Genomic DNA, 16,475 nt, shown 5'->3' with positions numbered 1-16,475 from the left:
TATTTTAAATCTTACTGTTTAAACTTCTTAAAAATTATTTTAGATACTTATGAATATTAAAAAATTGCTGAGTGATGACACACATATCGTATCAAAACGTATAAATAAATAGTTCATTATATACATGCAGGAGTGGTCCAAGGGTCCTCAGCGCCTCCTTTCCTCTTTTTTTTTTTTACTGTTTCAACCGCTCTTGAAATTATATGCCTGCACATTACAGGGTGTAATGGCCCTTTTCGACGTTGCGCTCGCATTCTTTTTTTTGCACGCATTGCGTTCAGGATAGGACTGGCCGTATATATATATATATATATATATATATATATATATATATATATATATGTGTGTGTGTGTGTGTGTGTATTCATAATTATAGATCTTCCTTCCCTTGAGTCAGCAAACAACAAAAATTTTAAACATATATAAATAATGCATTTCAGCTATTTATAATGCAAAACAACTAGATTTTAGTTAAGGGGGTATTCTAGTGTAGAAATTCCAAAAAATCTTTTTTTTTTTGTTTTTTTTCATATTTTCAAAGCTTGATTATTCAAGAATGTGTGTACGAAAGGTTTTTTTTTTCAAATTATACGATTTCTCGAGTTCTACAGGGCTGATTTCTTATCTTTGTTTTTTCATTTTGTATTACTAGGAGGGTAGCAATTGTGTACATGGTCACTTGCCAACTTTTAATTTAAGTCAAATTATTAACTTTTTTTTTGTTTTAATTTTTTCTGTACTCTTGTAATGTTGATAAATAATTATAAAGAAAAAAAGGGCAAAAAATTTTTTGCCTTTTTTAGTGATAATTAAAAAAATTACCTAAAATTCACGCCTCTACACTAGAATATTTCATAAATCAGTAATAATGGTAAATTCAAATTTAGTTCATTAATTGAATATGAATTAAAATTCCAAATGTTTATATTTTAGACAGGATTTGTATAAGGTTTGTATTTAATGAGTTACATTTTATAGACTGGATCAATTTTTTAATGATATTGTTTGTTTTTTTATATACATGCATGTAGTTTAATATTTTCATCATCAGGGCAGTGTTTAACAGCTTACATTTTAAGTAAATAAAATTGAAATTAAAATATAAAATTATAACTTTATAATATAAAAATATGTTATAAATCTTATGTATTTATAAAGAATTATTATACGTATATCAAAACAAAGTATATATAAAATAGTAACTATTATGTAAATAAGCATATTCTTCAATGTTTTTTCTTGCAAATTTTTTTAAAATCCCCTTATAATAAAGCACAATGTTACTATGACTTTTGAAACTTGATTTTTTACTTATTCACTTTGTCACTAATAGCTACTATGTCATTGTTCCAAAAACTGGATTGTGCCTGCATATTCCAGGACCATACTCCTCGTAATCAGCCTTTGTATGACATACTTGATAAAATTCAGGCTGCAAATATGTAAAATTGATTTATTGACAGCGCTAGATTATAATTAGATTGATATTATAATTTAGTTACTTACAGTGGACGCTAACATACTCCCACCAAACCAAACAGCATATCTTTGCATATGATAGGAAATAACTTGCACGTCGATTGGTTTTGGCTGAAATAATGGAGAATATTTAATTTTTAACTTTTCGTAGAATATGTTATAACAAGTGCAAAATATTGAAATTCGCATTGTTGCATATCTTTGCACTTCAAAGCCTTCTGAACATTTTGGCATACTTTAGGAAAATTGATGTAGGTGTGTGTGTGTCTGTGTATGGGCGGATACAAATTTATTTTCGTCCACGATTTTGGGAGCACAGATTAAACTATTTGAATGATTAGAGAAACATTCAATTCCTTTTGATGGGGCTGAGTAGTTTTTGGCAAAGCCAGGACCAGCCATTTGGCAGATTTAGAGCAATGAGTGTAAAAAAATGTCAGCTTTTAAAAAATATTTCACTTTTGTGAAGAAATCTGCCAGTTTTGGTGATGCTTAAAAAAATGGCAAAAATTGGCATTTGTAGGAAAAATATGATCTTCAAAAATAACTATTATTGATTCATATACAAATAAAAATATTTGTGAATATGTAGAGAAGTAAGAAAGAAGAAAAGTAAACAGAAAAGAAGTTTGGCTGTTATAACTGGTAGGCCACTAATAGATAGGTAAAGAGGTAATCATGTGAAGAAGTAAAAAAGGTCAACTGATAAACTGGTAGAATGAAAACATAGCCAGATAGACTGGTAGATTGTGGACAGGCAAACAGGTGGATAATAGACATGTAGGTTGGTACAGAAATAAACAGTTAAAGAGATAGATGGTATATATATATAGAATGGGATAAAATGCAGACAGGTAGATCATATATAAATAAAATTTACAATAGGAAAAATTAAATATTGTTCATTAAATAGATTATTTACACATATCAGAAATATCATGCAACTTGACACAAGGATGTTACCTTTATTCTTCCATCGCTCAAGTCTTCTGACACTTTCAATCTTGCATCTACAGATCTTTTGATGTCACGTTGAAGTCGTCTGCCAAAGTCTCTAAACATTGTAGACCCACCGCTTAGCACAACATTTGAATACAAAGGCCTTCTCACATCAATGGGACAGCGTTGAATGACATAGTCAACAATTTCAGATAAAGGTGTTGTAAAATCAGGATTAGAAAATTCTGGATGGAAAAAGATCTCAGGTCCTATAAAGTTAAATTTGCATTTCAAATTGGTAAATTTGGGTGAGTTGGATATATTGTATAAAATTCAGACCTAAAAATCTTTCATATCCTACATCCACTGAAAATGGATTTTTAGTTACAGAGTTTATTCCATCGTATTTCTTTATCCATTTGGAAGGTTCTGCATCGTATTTGGCAAATTCTTTTGCAATATCAGGACAGATATAGGAATATCTAAAAATATACAAGATTGTTTCAGATATAAACTCTGTACTTAAAGGTATTATTATGTCTGAATAGTAGTACTACTTTTCTTTAATTGCTTTTGCTGTTTCTAATGACTGTTCTGGAGGTATTCCAATTTCTCGTTCTCTCAACAAACTTTGTATAAAAGAAGTTATATTTCTACCAGCAATAGGAATATGTTTGATGCAAGATCCTATAACATAACCTTCAGCCTAGATCAAAACAAACAGAAATTGTGAAAATACTAACAATTAAATTATAAAAATTCACACATTAAGCTTAATACTCACCACAGGAATGACATGCGTTACTCCATCTCCACTGTCTACCACAATGCCAGTTAATGTCCTTTCATGAACTGGTCGACTTGCCCAAGAAGCAGCTAATGCTAAAACTGCTTGTACAGCTATATATAAACCAGGAACATTAAATGTTTCAAACATTATCTCTGCTGTATATTCTCGATTTTCTGGTGTGTTTAAAGGTGGCTCAGTCAATAAGAAATAATGATCTTCTGGTTCAGCTCGTAGATATTTGAAAATACATTGTTCAAAAAATCGTTCCATCAAGTCCCAATCTTCCACCAGCCCATGCCGAACAGGGTACTAAAATTTCAAGTAAAAAGTTAACTCAAGATAATACCAAATTCGTAATTTAAATATTACATTGTGGAATGGTTAATGGATAAGTTGTAAAGAATTCAATTCAAATAATGTGCTATGCAAATGTACGTTCCAAGTTAGAATATGTATCGATCTATTGGTATTCTCATCAGATCAACAACTCCGATGCGATAGAGAAAGTTCAGCGTAAATTTCTAAAATATCTATTATAAAACACACAAAATTTACCCTGAACGTGGCTTTGACCACAACACGGCAAAAGAATTCGGTATACCTTCTCTTTCACACCTCGATTTATCTGTACTATTATGTTCTTATTTAAACTTTGCAATAATGCTATAGACTGTCCTGTAATTCTTAACCAACTATCCTTTAATGTTCCTAGGCTAGCTTTTTTAAATACACAATTATTTTTCAATTATCCTTCTCCTAAATCTAATTCTCTCTTAAATTCGCCTATTCTACACATGTCCTCTAAATTTTACTTAATTGATAATGAAATAGATATTCATAACACTTCACCTAATCAAATAATCTCCATCTGCTCAAGTTAACCTTTTTATTTCTTTTCAAATATTTTATTTATTTATTTATTTATTCATAAGCAAGCCATAATCAATAATAATAAATATTATTTCAGGCTCTTGTAGAGCTTATTCATAATTAATATTAAAAGAATAGTAATTTTATAATAATCATAGTAGCTGCTCAAATTTCGCTTCTGAAAAAAAGAGCTGAAGAAAAGCATTCAAACATTAAATACAATGTTCATCTGGATGACCATCATATTAAAGTCTATTAGACCACCAGTCAAGCTCAAAATTCTTGCACAAGGTTGAAAGTTATACTGTTTTAAAACCCTAAAAATTTAGAATTAATAAAATAGCAATTAAAAAACATGGTTGTACAGACAATCAAATTGTCAGACTACATAGATGAAGGATAAGGATTATGCAAGAAAATAGTTATTGAAATCAAATTGAGAAAATTCAGTAATGTCATAAAAAGGTAATTCTTTAAAAAGTTTAACTAGGGAAGCATGAAATTATTTGTTGCCTAGGTTTCGGATATTGAGTGGAAGTTTATTCATAAGCTGAATACCTAAACCGTCGATCGTATTGAAAGAGCTGGTTAATTTATATGTGCGGGCCTTAATATCTTTGTGTCTAGTGTTGTAGTTTGAGGTGCCGTTCTATTTAAATAATATTGTTACATTCTGTATTACATAATTTTGTGTTGAGTGCATTATTAATTTTACTATATATTCCAATTTTGTATATATATTAATTGTTATCCATAATGTAAAACAATTGTATTTTTAAGTCCTCTTGAAAGAAATCTGTGGGCTATATATTTCAAAATATAAAATAATTTTTGAATATACCTTAATGGAATATCCTGAAGCGTCAAAAGCTTCATCTCCAATAAAAAAATCTAAGTCTTCTACTCCCTTAGTAACTCTGCGAGCAGATTGATCTCCAACTCTAGCAGATTCTTTAATAGCAATTGCGGATGGAATTATAAACTGTGGTTCCTTATTAGCAGCAAATCCAAGTTTGGTATACCTTTTGAGTTGGTAATTTATTAGTATAAAATTTAGTATGATGATATTGACAACGAATTTGGTATTAATTCGTACCCGGTTCCCACATCTATAACACAAGCTGGTAATCGTCCGGTCATTGCAATTAATTGAAATTATATGTAATACTATTTAATACTTGATAAAATAAATAGGGATTATGATTTATTTGTTGTACAATTCGAGCATTAACCACACCTCATATTTCAGTTCGGTATGTTGCTTTTTATCTGTTGACTGACTAATCAATGACTGTTCTCTACATTTACAGAAGCTCTGCCAACAATGTAGGTAAAATGTCAAATAAAAGCGCGGAATTTAAATTAAAAAGCCATTTTGCAATGGAAATAATAAATTATGTTATTATCAACTAGTAATAATATTATATTATTTATATTTCAGATGCTGCAAAAATCAAAACGTCAATGACCCGAAACATCTGTCATCCTCATATCAAACAAAACAAAATTTCAACCACGCGTTCATAAAAAATTAAAAATAAATTACAAAAAAATCGAACACGTAAAATAGTTTTAGAAATAAAGTATAATTATGCACAATCACAGTAAATGTTGTCCTAGCGGAGATCCAGAAAACCAAATATGTCAATTATTAGGATGCTTTCCTAAACCTTGCTGCCAAAAGCTGCCAATATGGCATCCAAAATTTAGCCCAACGGTGATTTTAATTCAATAAATTATTGTTTTTATTTTATTTTAAATTATCACGTTTGTTTCAGATAACTTTCAATGGCTTACATGAAATAAGACCGACTTCGGATATAAGAAAAACTTATTGCATGTCAGATAAAGCAGCGATGGAATACAAAGTAATAAATAATCCTTATTATGACAGATGTTTGAGCGAATATCTAATTAAAAGAGGCGTCTGTCCTTGCCGACTTCGATGATTTGATGCTACGGAATGATATTTATACCTAATACTCATGCAATAGTATTATAATAGAAATAAAAATAAGTTTTCTTGAATTTTAATTTTATGTATTTTTTATTTAAACTATTGACGTTACTGTATACATGTGCAACCAAGCGCATTTTCACAGTGCCCAAGGGTGCCCACGGCTCAAGTTTACGCTCAAGTATTTGCGCAAGCATATCAAAAATGTCAACTAAGAAAGTTTTTTATTAATTTATATATTCACAGCACCAGAAGAAAATTAAAAGAGTTCAGAGGGCTAATTTAAATAGTTTCAAAAGTTGATAACTTCATAATTTGAATTATGTATTCGCTAAAAAGTAATACAAAAAACGGGTCATGTGCTGCCACACGCGGCCGTGCAAGTCACGGGTTGCGCAATTTTATAGTATCTATGGCCGGCTTGTGCAAATCGCGAAAGTGTGTAGAGCATAGATAAATAAGCATGATGTAAAGTACTTGTTTATCTATGGTGTAGAGGGCGTGTAGAAATTTGATTATATATTGTGTGCGTTAATTGTTTATTTCACGTGTGAAATATATTGAGTAAATAATGTGTTATTATTAATAATCAGCGTAGATCATAAATAAATAAACATGAATGGCGAAGACTATTACAGTTATCAGAAGTAAGGTTACCAGAATTCCAGGAATCTGAGCGGGATTTAAACGGAATCTGGATTAGAGTTTGGATCTAGACGGGATTTTAATTAAAATGTCGATGAAGTACAATTGATCAAATGATTGAGTATCTGGAAATTCAAAATTCTGAGGGATTAAGATTCAGAGCGAGCGATTAGATGGAATTGAAAATTAAGGCGAACAGGTTGCAGGTGCCAATTTTAAATGATAATGTGAACGTGCATTGTGGTTTTGAAATTGAATTATTGGTGTAGCGCTTGAGTGGACAGGCCATGTGACAATGTAAAATTACTAGAAGAATACGAAGTGTGAACTTTCTAAAGTACGCACTGAATGAAGTTAGTTCATTAAACATTTGTTAAGTGGATACGGTCTCCCAACATCTATGCTGCCAAAGGATACGGTCCAGGCTAGTGCCGAGTTAGAGACAAAGGAACATCAATTGTATTGTGGTGAAGCAGTAATTAAAGACCAGTGATCAATCTTTAAGAAAGTTGAAGGTGTAGTTGAAGGTAAGATAGGATTTGCTAGGGAAACTGATCAGTTTTGAAGATCAGTTGAATATAAGTAGAAGCGAACAAACATGACGACAAGAAGGACAAGAAGCATGGTTACGCGGCAGCAGAATAGGCAAGGGCTGAGAGAGAACCCGCAAAATGACCAATCGCAGTCCAAACCATTCTACCTCACTAGGCAACGCAAAAAGGAGGAGGAAACCCTACAAGAAGAACTAAAAGAGAAGTTGTTATGTAAAAAAGAAGCAAAGGCTAAACAGTCAAAAGAGGCGTTTATGGGTGCATTAAACTTGAAGCGCGCAAGTCCAGAAGAAGCAATGGCTACTGCAGAGAAATTAACATCAATTGCGGTGAGTACATTAGAGACAATTGCATTAAAGGCAAGTGCCTTATTAAAAAGTGTGTTGATAAAGAGTACTTTGAATAAGAGTGCGTTGATGAAGAAAGCGCTTAGGAAGACAGCATTCATCAGGAATGCGTTGAGAATAAGGACGTTAAGAAAGATGGCATTGATGAACAGCTTTGAATGGAAAGAGCGAAAGATAAAAATTAAATGGCATATAATAAAAAACAAAAATACTATAGATTTCATTGATATATATCGTGCGTTAATGTGCGGAAACATATTTAGGTAAATTGGGTTGTGTTGTTAATAATGGCCAGCAAAGACTATTACAATATGAACATTCCTAAAGCATTTGCTATAAAGTAGACGTCCCATAAGTCTCCAACTGCCGTTTTCAGTTATTTCAGAACAAATCCATGTTAACTTTTGCCATCTTAGATTATTAACATGTTGTTGGTGGCAGCCTTGCCACCTAAGTTTACTTGATAACCCGACAGTTGTCAAAAGTGTCAAGTGACATTTCAACATCTCTAGCGATGTAAACAATATGAAATCAATATAAAAAGTGGCACTTTTAAATTTTACGGATATATATGTTAGAATCATTATAAATTATTTAATTCAGTTTGATGCTATAAATTATTTAAAAATGTCTTCCATGCATAAATTGCCTGGAAATGGGTTAGAAGAGTTGGGTATTCCTGGTCAAAATTATTTGCGGGAATCTTTAACTAGTTGTACTGACCCTTTAAAAGCAATAGAAGAATTTCAGGTACCCAGATGTTACTTATTAAAATATATATTTAAACTTATAATGATTTAAATAAGGTAAAAAAATAGTTAGCTTAAATTTATGAAATGTATATTTTTTCATAAAATGTAAATTATTTGCCTGAACTTTTAACAGCAATAGAAGAATTTTAGCTTATCAGATTTTACTTATTAAAAAATAAGTAAAACTTATTTTTTTACTACTTAAACATAGAATGATTTGAATGAAATAATAAATAGTTTATATTTATAAAATGTAAATGATTTGCCTGAACCTTTAATTAGTTGGACTGGCTCTTTTAAAAGCAATAGAAGAATTTTAGATAACCAGCTTTCACTTATTAAATTATGTACTTAAATAGAGAATTATTTGAATACAGTAAAAAAATAGTTTATATTTATAAAATGTATGTTTTCACATAAAATGTAAATTATTTGCCAAACCTTTAACTAGTTGTACTGACCCTTTAACAGCATTAGAAGAATTTTAGCTAATCAGATTTTACTTATTAAAAAATATACTTAAACATAGAATAATTTGAATGAAATAAAAAAAATAGTTTATATTTATAAAATGTATATTTTTACATAAAATGTAAATTATTTGCCTGAACCTTTAACTAGTTGTACTGATCCTTTAAGAGCAATAGAAGAATTATAGCTAATCAGCTTTTACTTACTAAAAAATATACCTACTCAAACATAGAATGATTTGAATAAAGTAAAAAAATAATTAGTTAAAATTTATAAGATGCGAGATTTTTATAAATTATTATCATAATTTTTTTGTAATCATGTCAGCTCGAAAATGGTATCCTGCTGCCGTCTTTACGCCCAATGTTACCCATGTTAGATCTGCATGGAGTGAGACGACTAGATTTTCATACATCAGTTGTTGAAGTAAGTTATTTAATAAAATATTTCAATGAATATAGTTAGCTTTAACGCTAACTAATTACTATCTTATTAACAGGAACTGCGTGATAAGCTAATTGCTCATATAAATGATATAGGTTCAAAAGAAGGAAGAGAACGAGATAAAAAACTGAAAGAGCTACTCTCAAAATCGTTTCCAGTTGTACGAGTAAAAGCCTTGAGACCAGTTGTTATGTGCATTTTGAGGAATACACCGCATATTGATGACAAGTACTTAAGGGTTTTAGTGAGAGAGAGGGAATTATATATTGATACACCTACAGAAGTTAAAAGACAAATTTGGAAGGATAATCAATCATTGTTTGGAGATGAGGTCTCACCTTTATTAAGTCAATACATCAGAGAGAAAGAGGATGTTTTATTTGATCATTTAAATTTGAATAATTTGTTTTTTTCGCCCAGTCCTAAAGTATGTCATTTTACCATTTCCCTAATATTTTTCCAATTACCTTATTGCAATTAAAGGATCACTCAATTTTAGGTCAGAAGACAAGGAGCTGTAGTACAGAAGCTTGCAAATATGATTGGTAATAGTTTGAAATTGTATGACATGGTACTGCAATTCTTGCGTACACTTTTTCTGCGAACAAAAAATGTACATTATTGCACACTGCGGGCAGAATTGCTTATGGCTTTACATGATTTGGAAATTCAGGAAATAATAAGTATAGATCCATGTCATAAATTTACTTGGTGTCTTGATGCTTGTATAAGGTTGGTTATATAAATTATATTCCTATAAATATTGTTCATGCTTGACTAAAATATATTTATTTATCTAGAGAGAAAAATGTGGATATTAAAAGATCACGAGAACTGCAAGGATTTTTAGATAATATTAAACGTGGACAAGAACAGGTGCGGTTTAATTGAAATTTTAATTTTATTTACTTTTAATATTTTATTTACCTAAATATATAAAATAATTTAGGTATTAGGAGATTTATCAATGACTCTTTGTGACCCGTATGCAATAAACTTTTTGGCTACTTCTGCAATCAAAATTCTGCAGCATCTGATAAACAATGATGGTTTACCTAGAGTTTGTATTAATTCATTTTTGTTGATCAATATTCTTACTAATTGATATAAATAAATGCCTTTTTTTTAGGATAATCAAATATTAATTTTATTGTTGCGTATGTTGGCTTTGGGACTAAGTGCTTGGATCATGATTGATTCACAGGTAGATTTAAATACTAATTAAACCTATTTTGCCTAAGAGGATAGTCTTGGTTTGTGATTTTCAAAAGGCCATAAAGAAAATGCAAACAATATTTTTGCTATACTTTTTTAGTTATTTATTAAGTTTATTAAGTTTTTGAGACTCTAGACAAAAAATAAAAATTAAAAATAGTCATAGAGTTTTAAATTTAGAATGTGATAAGTGAAAGGTGAAAAAATATGCAAATATTTAAACAAAATCATTTTTTTTTAGAATTCTAGACTACAACTTCCCTTTAAGTTGTTTTGTATTTTGTTTGATTCTAGGATTTTAAAGAGCCTAAGCTAGATCCACAAGTAGTAACTAAATTTTTACCTGCACTTATGTCTCTTATGGTTGATGATCAAGTTAGACATTTGCATTCCAAACTACCTCCTGATGAGCGTCAATCTGCAATTACCATTATTGAACATTCAGGTATGTATAAAGACAAGTAAATTTTCTTTTATATTTGTGGATACTAAAATTAATATTATTTTACAAAGGCCCTGCACCCGATGCCTGCGAAGCATACATTCAAGATAGTTCAGTAGCAAGCATTCTTGCAATGTACTACACATTGTCATCTGCTAGACATAAAGACAGAATTGGATTATTACGAATTCTAGCAATTTTAGTTAATTGTCAACATGATCGATGTTTTGAAGATTCTTTTTTACATACATTAGTGGCGTTGTTATTACCTATGAGTGAAGAATTTACAACTGAAGATTTCTGCACAGGATTGTTTGATGAGTTTTTTTCTAATGGCTTAGGAAAAGAGAATGTAGTAAAACATTTATTGAAATTGTTATGGTATGTTCATGGTAAACTTCCACAAGCTAGAGTAGTTTTATTGATGAAAATTCTACAGCCGAGCACACAGGTAGTATAGTATTTTCATAAGTTAATAAGTGTTTTATATTTTTAATATTATTTTTGTTTTTAGCATAATGAACTGACACATAAGATATATACATCATTGCAAGAACGAATTGGTGCCCAAGTTGAAACTCAGTTACCTAATTTGGATAACTTAGATGCAAGTTTAATGATGGATTCACCTTTAATGAGTGTTCCAACTCCTAGGCCTTATCATTATTAGGATAAAATTATTATTTACAATTAAATAGTGTTTTTTATATAAGCAAGAAAAATTGACACAATTATGAATCTAAAATTAGTTAAATATTATATATACATATATATATATATATATATATATATATATAATAGTATATAAATCAATACTATTTAATAAGTTATTATCAGCTATATAAAGAGAAATTTTTATAAAAATATATAATTTTTTTTCTTCCTTTTGCTCAAAATTTAGGTCTTCTTCTCTCAAATTTGGATTTTGCCGTCTAACCTCTCGCACCAGAGCATTTCTCTCGCTTGTACTGAACCTTAGCCCATCACTATTAGGACGATCAGAAATACTGTAGCATTTGACAACTTGCTGTCCATCACGATTACGAATCAAAATAACAACTTTTAGATTTTCTGTATTTCGATTTTCACCATTACGTGGATTAAAACACCATGGTAATCAAAATGAAGATAGGCTCTCTCATTTGCATTTGAGATATTAGTATCATGTGCAGTGGCAAACATACTAAAAAAGAATACAGGAAGGAAACGACCTGCATTCACATAATTCAAGAAAGATGGACATTGATCTTTGTCTGAAATCTTCAAGATCTCCATCCACTATACTCCTAAGAAGCCCATCGCAATTATTCATATAAGATACACCTCTATTTTGTATGGCTAAAAACACTGCTCACACTAGGAGCTTCAAACTTGGACCGGCGACCATCATCAAGTGGCATAGATGTTTTTTTACTACCATAAGTTTGAGATCGTGTCCATAAATCATACCTAGGACCAGGAGGTAAAGTTGTTTTCTCTAATTCAGAGAATAACTCTTCTGCAAATAGACCATAGTCTACATTTACTTTCTTGCCTTTCCTACCACATAATCTAAGGTCTTCTATCATAACTTCTTTGAAGGACTCAAACTTTTCAGGAAAGCGATCCTTGGCAAATAACATTATCTCTAATATTTCTTTTTTTTCATCAGACTTACGACCAGATCGTTCCCAATTAACCACTAACCCTGTAAGTGCATTTTCTATAGGAACTTGGAAGTTAGAAGTATCGACAGCAGCCTCCTTGTGTTTATAAAAGCGACCACGTCTCCGCATTTCCATAATAAGAGATCTAGCTTGAGCATTAAACTCAGGATTTTCCAACATAACATTTGAAAGTGAGGAAAGAAGAAGTTTATATTCTTCGTATGAGAATATTTTCTCTGAATGATCTCTGCCTCCACATTCTGAAATTCCGTTATAACACCAGCACTGTACCAAATCATGAATTGTATCAAAAAAACATGCCTCTATTAATTCAGCAAGAAGGGAATATACTCCTTTATCTTTCTGCAGCAATTTCTGTAAAAGAGTATCTTTATCAGCTATATTCCTTACACAAAAATCTAAAATAGGAGCATCTTTCTCAACAGATTGAATGCGGGACAGAGCAATAATAGCTTCTGTAAGCTTCTTTTCTTTATCTTCTTCTTTTAGATGATTATAAAAATACTCTGCTCCTTCACTCCACTTAAGTTTTACAGCACTGTCAAAACCTTCTACTGCATCATACTTCTCTAATTCCCCAGATTCTCTATCAATCCAGAAATCAAAGACAGGACCTTTCCTCTTTATGCTATCTAGTAACGAGTTTCGTACGTATTTGCCAAATTCAGTTTCAGTTTTACCATCAAATGCACGAGGAGGAAACTTGTTCCTATAAGTTTCAAATCTTTTTTGAAAGAGAGGATGAATTTTATTCACTACACAGTAACTACAAGCCATCTCATATTTGCGAAGTAGATTATCTATTCCACCTATTTTTTCTTCAGTAAACCATTGACCTAAAACAGCATTATCCAACCTTACACCTGACCAGCAACCTTCATCTTGAAATACATTGTGCAAAAACTTCAACTATCACCCTTAAAGTATTTTATGTGCTCCATAAAGTTATCTTCCTAAACAATATTAGAATACCCCGTGTTCATCTTGGTTATCTTGAAGGACTCCCACCCATCTCTTGATAGCTGACTTCCTCCCGGCAACAACTGCTGGATCTGGATGTTTAATAGCTTCCTGTAATTTTTTGAACATCGTAGCCCGAAGCTGTTTCTGCGTTGGCATTATCCCCCTATTAAGTATTAACAGTGTCATGTAAAAAAGGCATTATACAGACATTAGAATGGATTGCTATATTAAAATTATCAGAATAGAGGGTTTAATAAAAAAAACGTTATGGCTAAAACTTCTTTTCTTGAATTTTCTTAATAAAATCGACAGAAATTTAAATTATTTTCGGAGATATAGGCATTTTACTGACCCGGTCTCCAAACTGGTTTGTCAGGGTCTATTCGGACAAAAGGCATTAGGAAGTCATTAGACCAATTTAAGACAGTTTATCGTCAGATGAATTATGAATTCGATGTATTATAGTGTAGAAATTCAAAAAAAATCGATTTTTTTTATTTCATCTTTTCAAAGTTTAACTATCTAAGAATATGGGTACGAGAAGGTTTTTGAAAATTTGAATTATTTTCGGCATTTTACTGACTCGGTCTCCAAGGGTCTGGTCTAATCGGACAAAAGGCATTAGGAAGTCATTAGACCAAATTAAGACAGTTTATCGTCAGATAAATTATTAATTCGATGTATAAGTTCAGAAACTCAGAACAATAATTATTGTAATGATTCATCATTAATGAGTCTCTAAACTCGTTGATTTGGATTTTCGCGCCGAAACATATTCATTCCCGATCTCGGGTAATTGAAATAGCAACATTTATTGCTGTTTGCATATTCAATGAAGGATTCTTTCCGATTTTAAAAATGATGACCCTTATGGTAATGCAAATTGGGCCAACATCCAACGCTTCAAAGAAGACTAGAATTGCTCGATTGGAAGAGAGAAAAGCAGAAAATAGTTTTTTTTTGAAGTAGAAGAAGGTCCGATGCATGAAGCAGGAATGGCAGATTAAATAAAAGAAGTATAACATATCATTTTATAACTTTGACAGCAAAAAACTTCACGCAAATCTTTAAATGCGTTTTTCTCATGATCAGAACAGACTTTTTCAGTATTGTTGACACGATTTCTCGAATTCTACTCGACCGATTCACTTGAAATGTTCAGAGAGTCTTTTTTATAGACCTATCTGTAGCCCGAACTATCATCCCCAAATTCCAATTTGTACTATATTTAAAAAAATCGAGAAACTCAAAAAAAAAAAACAATAAAAAAGACACTTTTTTTCAAACAGTCCCCAATTTGTAAAAAAAAATGTTTTCACTCATCGCTAGTTCGGGCGGTTGCGACATCATTGTAGATTAATAATCTTTTTATTTCGGATGGCTATAGGAAGGCTGAAATCATGTCAAATAGTGAAGTGCCAATTTTTTGAGACCCCCCACTTCATCAGCTGCCAATTTTTTAATTTTCAACTTTTTTTTAAATTTTTGTATTGTATTTTAATAATATTAATAAACAAGTGGTAAAAAAAATGGATAGTAAAAACATGCATTGCTTTCTTTTAAGACACTTTAAAAATGACCTAAAATTCATTGCTCTACACTAAAGGCACTATGCCATGCACCTCACTATTTAACTTCCCGTAGAGCAAGTTATAGTAATCGTAAAATCGAAAATGAAAAATTTTATTATCTTCACGTTTCAAAACCTTCTGAACATTTTGGCATACCTTAGAAAAAATTGATGTATGTGTGTGTGTGCGGAAACAAATTTTCGTCGACGATTTCGGGAACACGGATGAAGCGATATGAATAATTCAAAACACATTTGATTCGTGTTGATAAGGAGACGTGCTGATTAGTTTTTGGCAAAGGCAGGTCTAGCTGTTCCGAAGATATGGGGCAAAAAGTGCCAAAAACGGTAACTCAGTTTTTAAGAGAACGGAGCGTCCGATTTGAATAATTCAAAAAACATTTTACTTGTATTAACAAGATGAAGAGCTGATCAAATTTTCAAGGAAGGTCTAGCGGTTTCGGAGATCTAGTAAAAAAAGTAAAATAAAATGCCATTTGGCGGTCAAAAATGATCATTAGACATATGCACATCAAATTATCGAAGATTTTATAGAGATTTTAACAATAAGTATAAATTTTGTTTACATTCCTATGGGTTCCGTACCAGTGTTTATCCGTTAGACAGTGACGCGGCGCTCACGCGCTTCGATAGTTCATCTCTATGCAGTTAAAGCAGTACGATTGCTTTGAAAAAAAGTTCAAAATTTAAAAAATAAATTTTTCTTCAAAAAGTCTTTTTTTTTTTAAAAAAAAGTAAGTTTTTGTCAAAAATTTATAGTTTCTCAAAAATATAATTTTTTCAGAGTAATTTTTTTTTTCAAAAATGTTAATCTTTTTTAAAAAAATAATTTTTGGTACGGGAAGTTCCAGCAATTTGCCTTAAAGCACGATGCCATGCGCCCCACTAGTTAACTTCCCGTAGGGCAAGTTCTAGTAATCGCAAAAAAATCAAAAATGAAAATTTTTATATATCTTTATAAAGATATATAAAAATTTTACTAGAACTAGAACGTATACGTTTCAGAGGTTTCTGAACATTTTGGCATACCTTAGAAAAAATGGATGTATGTGTGTGTGTGTGTGTTGTGTGTATGTATGTATGTATGTATGCATGTATGTATGTATGTATGTATGCATGTATGTATGTATGTACGTGTGTGTATGTATGTGCGGATACAAATTTTCGTCGACGATTTCGGGAACACGGATCAACCGATTTGAATAATTCAAAAAACATTCGATTCGTATTGATAAGGAGACATGCTGATTAGTTTTTGGCGAAGGCAGGTCTAGCCGTTCCAAAGATACGGGGCAAAAAGTGCCGAAAACGGTAACTCAGTTCACAAAACATTTCACTTGTATTGACAAGAT

The 16,475-nt window shown here is 31.1% G+C and overlaps 2 protein-coding genes across 2 annotated transcripts; one reads left to right on the top strand and one right to left on the bottom strand.

The window, feature by feature from the left end:
- Positions 1–1,237: 1,237 nt before the first annotated feature.
- Positions 1,238–5,349, bottom strand: LOC113376593 (actin-related protein 3). The gene is made up of 8 exons (XM_026616564.1): positions 5,175–5,349; positions 4,920–5,100; positions 3,203–3,517; positions 2,976–3,124; positions 2,758–2,900; positions 2,443–2,687; positions 1,507–1,590; positions 1,238–1,432 (listed from the first exon to the last, which is right to left on the bottom strand). Exons 1-8 carry the CDS (start codon positions 5,216–5,218, stop codon positions 1,337–1,339), a joined length of 1,257 nt encoding a protein of 418 aa, XP_026472349.1. The 5' UTR covers positions 5,219–5,349; the 3' UTR covers positions 1,238–1,336.
- A 2,856-nt stretch (positions 5,350–8,205) lies between these two features.
- On the top strand, positions 8,206–11,623 carry LOC113377491 (negative elongation factor B). The gene is made up of 10 exons (XM_026617835.1): positions 8,206–8,328; positions 9,129–9,227; positions 9,301–9,672; positions 9,745–9,977; positions 10,046–10,121; positions 10,195–10,305; positions 10,375–10,449; positions 10,755–10,905; positions 10,974–11,353; positions 11,417–11,623. Exons 1-10 carry the CDS (start codon positions 8,206–8,208, stop codon positions 11,570–11,572), a joined length of 1,776 nt encoding a protein of 591 aa, XP_026473620.1. The 3' UTR covers positions 11,573–11,623.
- The last annotated feature ends 4,852 nt before the right edge of the window (positions 11,624–16,475 follow it).

The sequence above is a fragment of the Ctenocephalides felis genome, unplaced genomic scaffold (assembly GCF_003426905.1).
Source record: "Ctenocephalides felis isolate EL2017-DRISC unplaced genomic scaffold, ASM342690v1 CF-g0.4_SCAFFOLD_01886, whole genome shotgun sequence".
Lineage (NCBI taxonomy): Eukaryota > Metazoa > Arthropoda > Insecta > Siphonaptera > Pulicidae > Ctenocephalides > Ctenocephalides felis.
The sequence above is the reverse complement of the archived record's forward strand: the minus strand, read 5'-3'. Positions and strand labels throughout refer to the sequence as shown.

Bases quoted from the DNA above. Each gene is read 5' to 3' on its own strand.
- LOC113377491 (XM_026617835.1), top strand. From the start codon at position 8,206: ATGTCTTCCATGCATAAATTGCCTGGAAATGGGTTAGAAGAGTTGGGT. The intron at 9,673-9,744 runs GTATGTCATTTT...ACTCAATTTTAG, and splicing joins TTTTTTCGCCCAGTCCTAAA to GTCAGAAGACAAGGAGCTGT. The intron at 9,978-10,045 runs GTTGGTTATATA...TTATTTATCTAG, and splicing joins TGTCTTGATGCTTGTATAAG to AGAGAAAAATGTGGATATTA.
- LOC113376593 (XM_026616564.1), bottom strand. From the start codon at position 5,218: ATGACCGGACGATTACCAGCTTGTGTTATAGATGTGGGAACCGG. The intron at 3,518-4,919 runs GTATATTCAAAA...TTGAAATTTTAG, and splicing joins CTTCAGGATATTCCATTAAG to TACCCTGTTCGGCATGGGCT. The intron at 3,125-3,202 runs GTGAGTATTAAG...GTTTTGATCTAG, and splicing joins TAACGCATGTCATTCCTGTG to GCTGAAGGTTATGTTATAGG.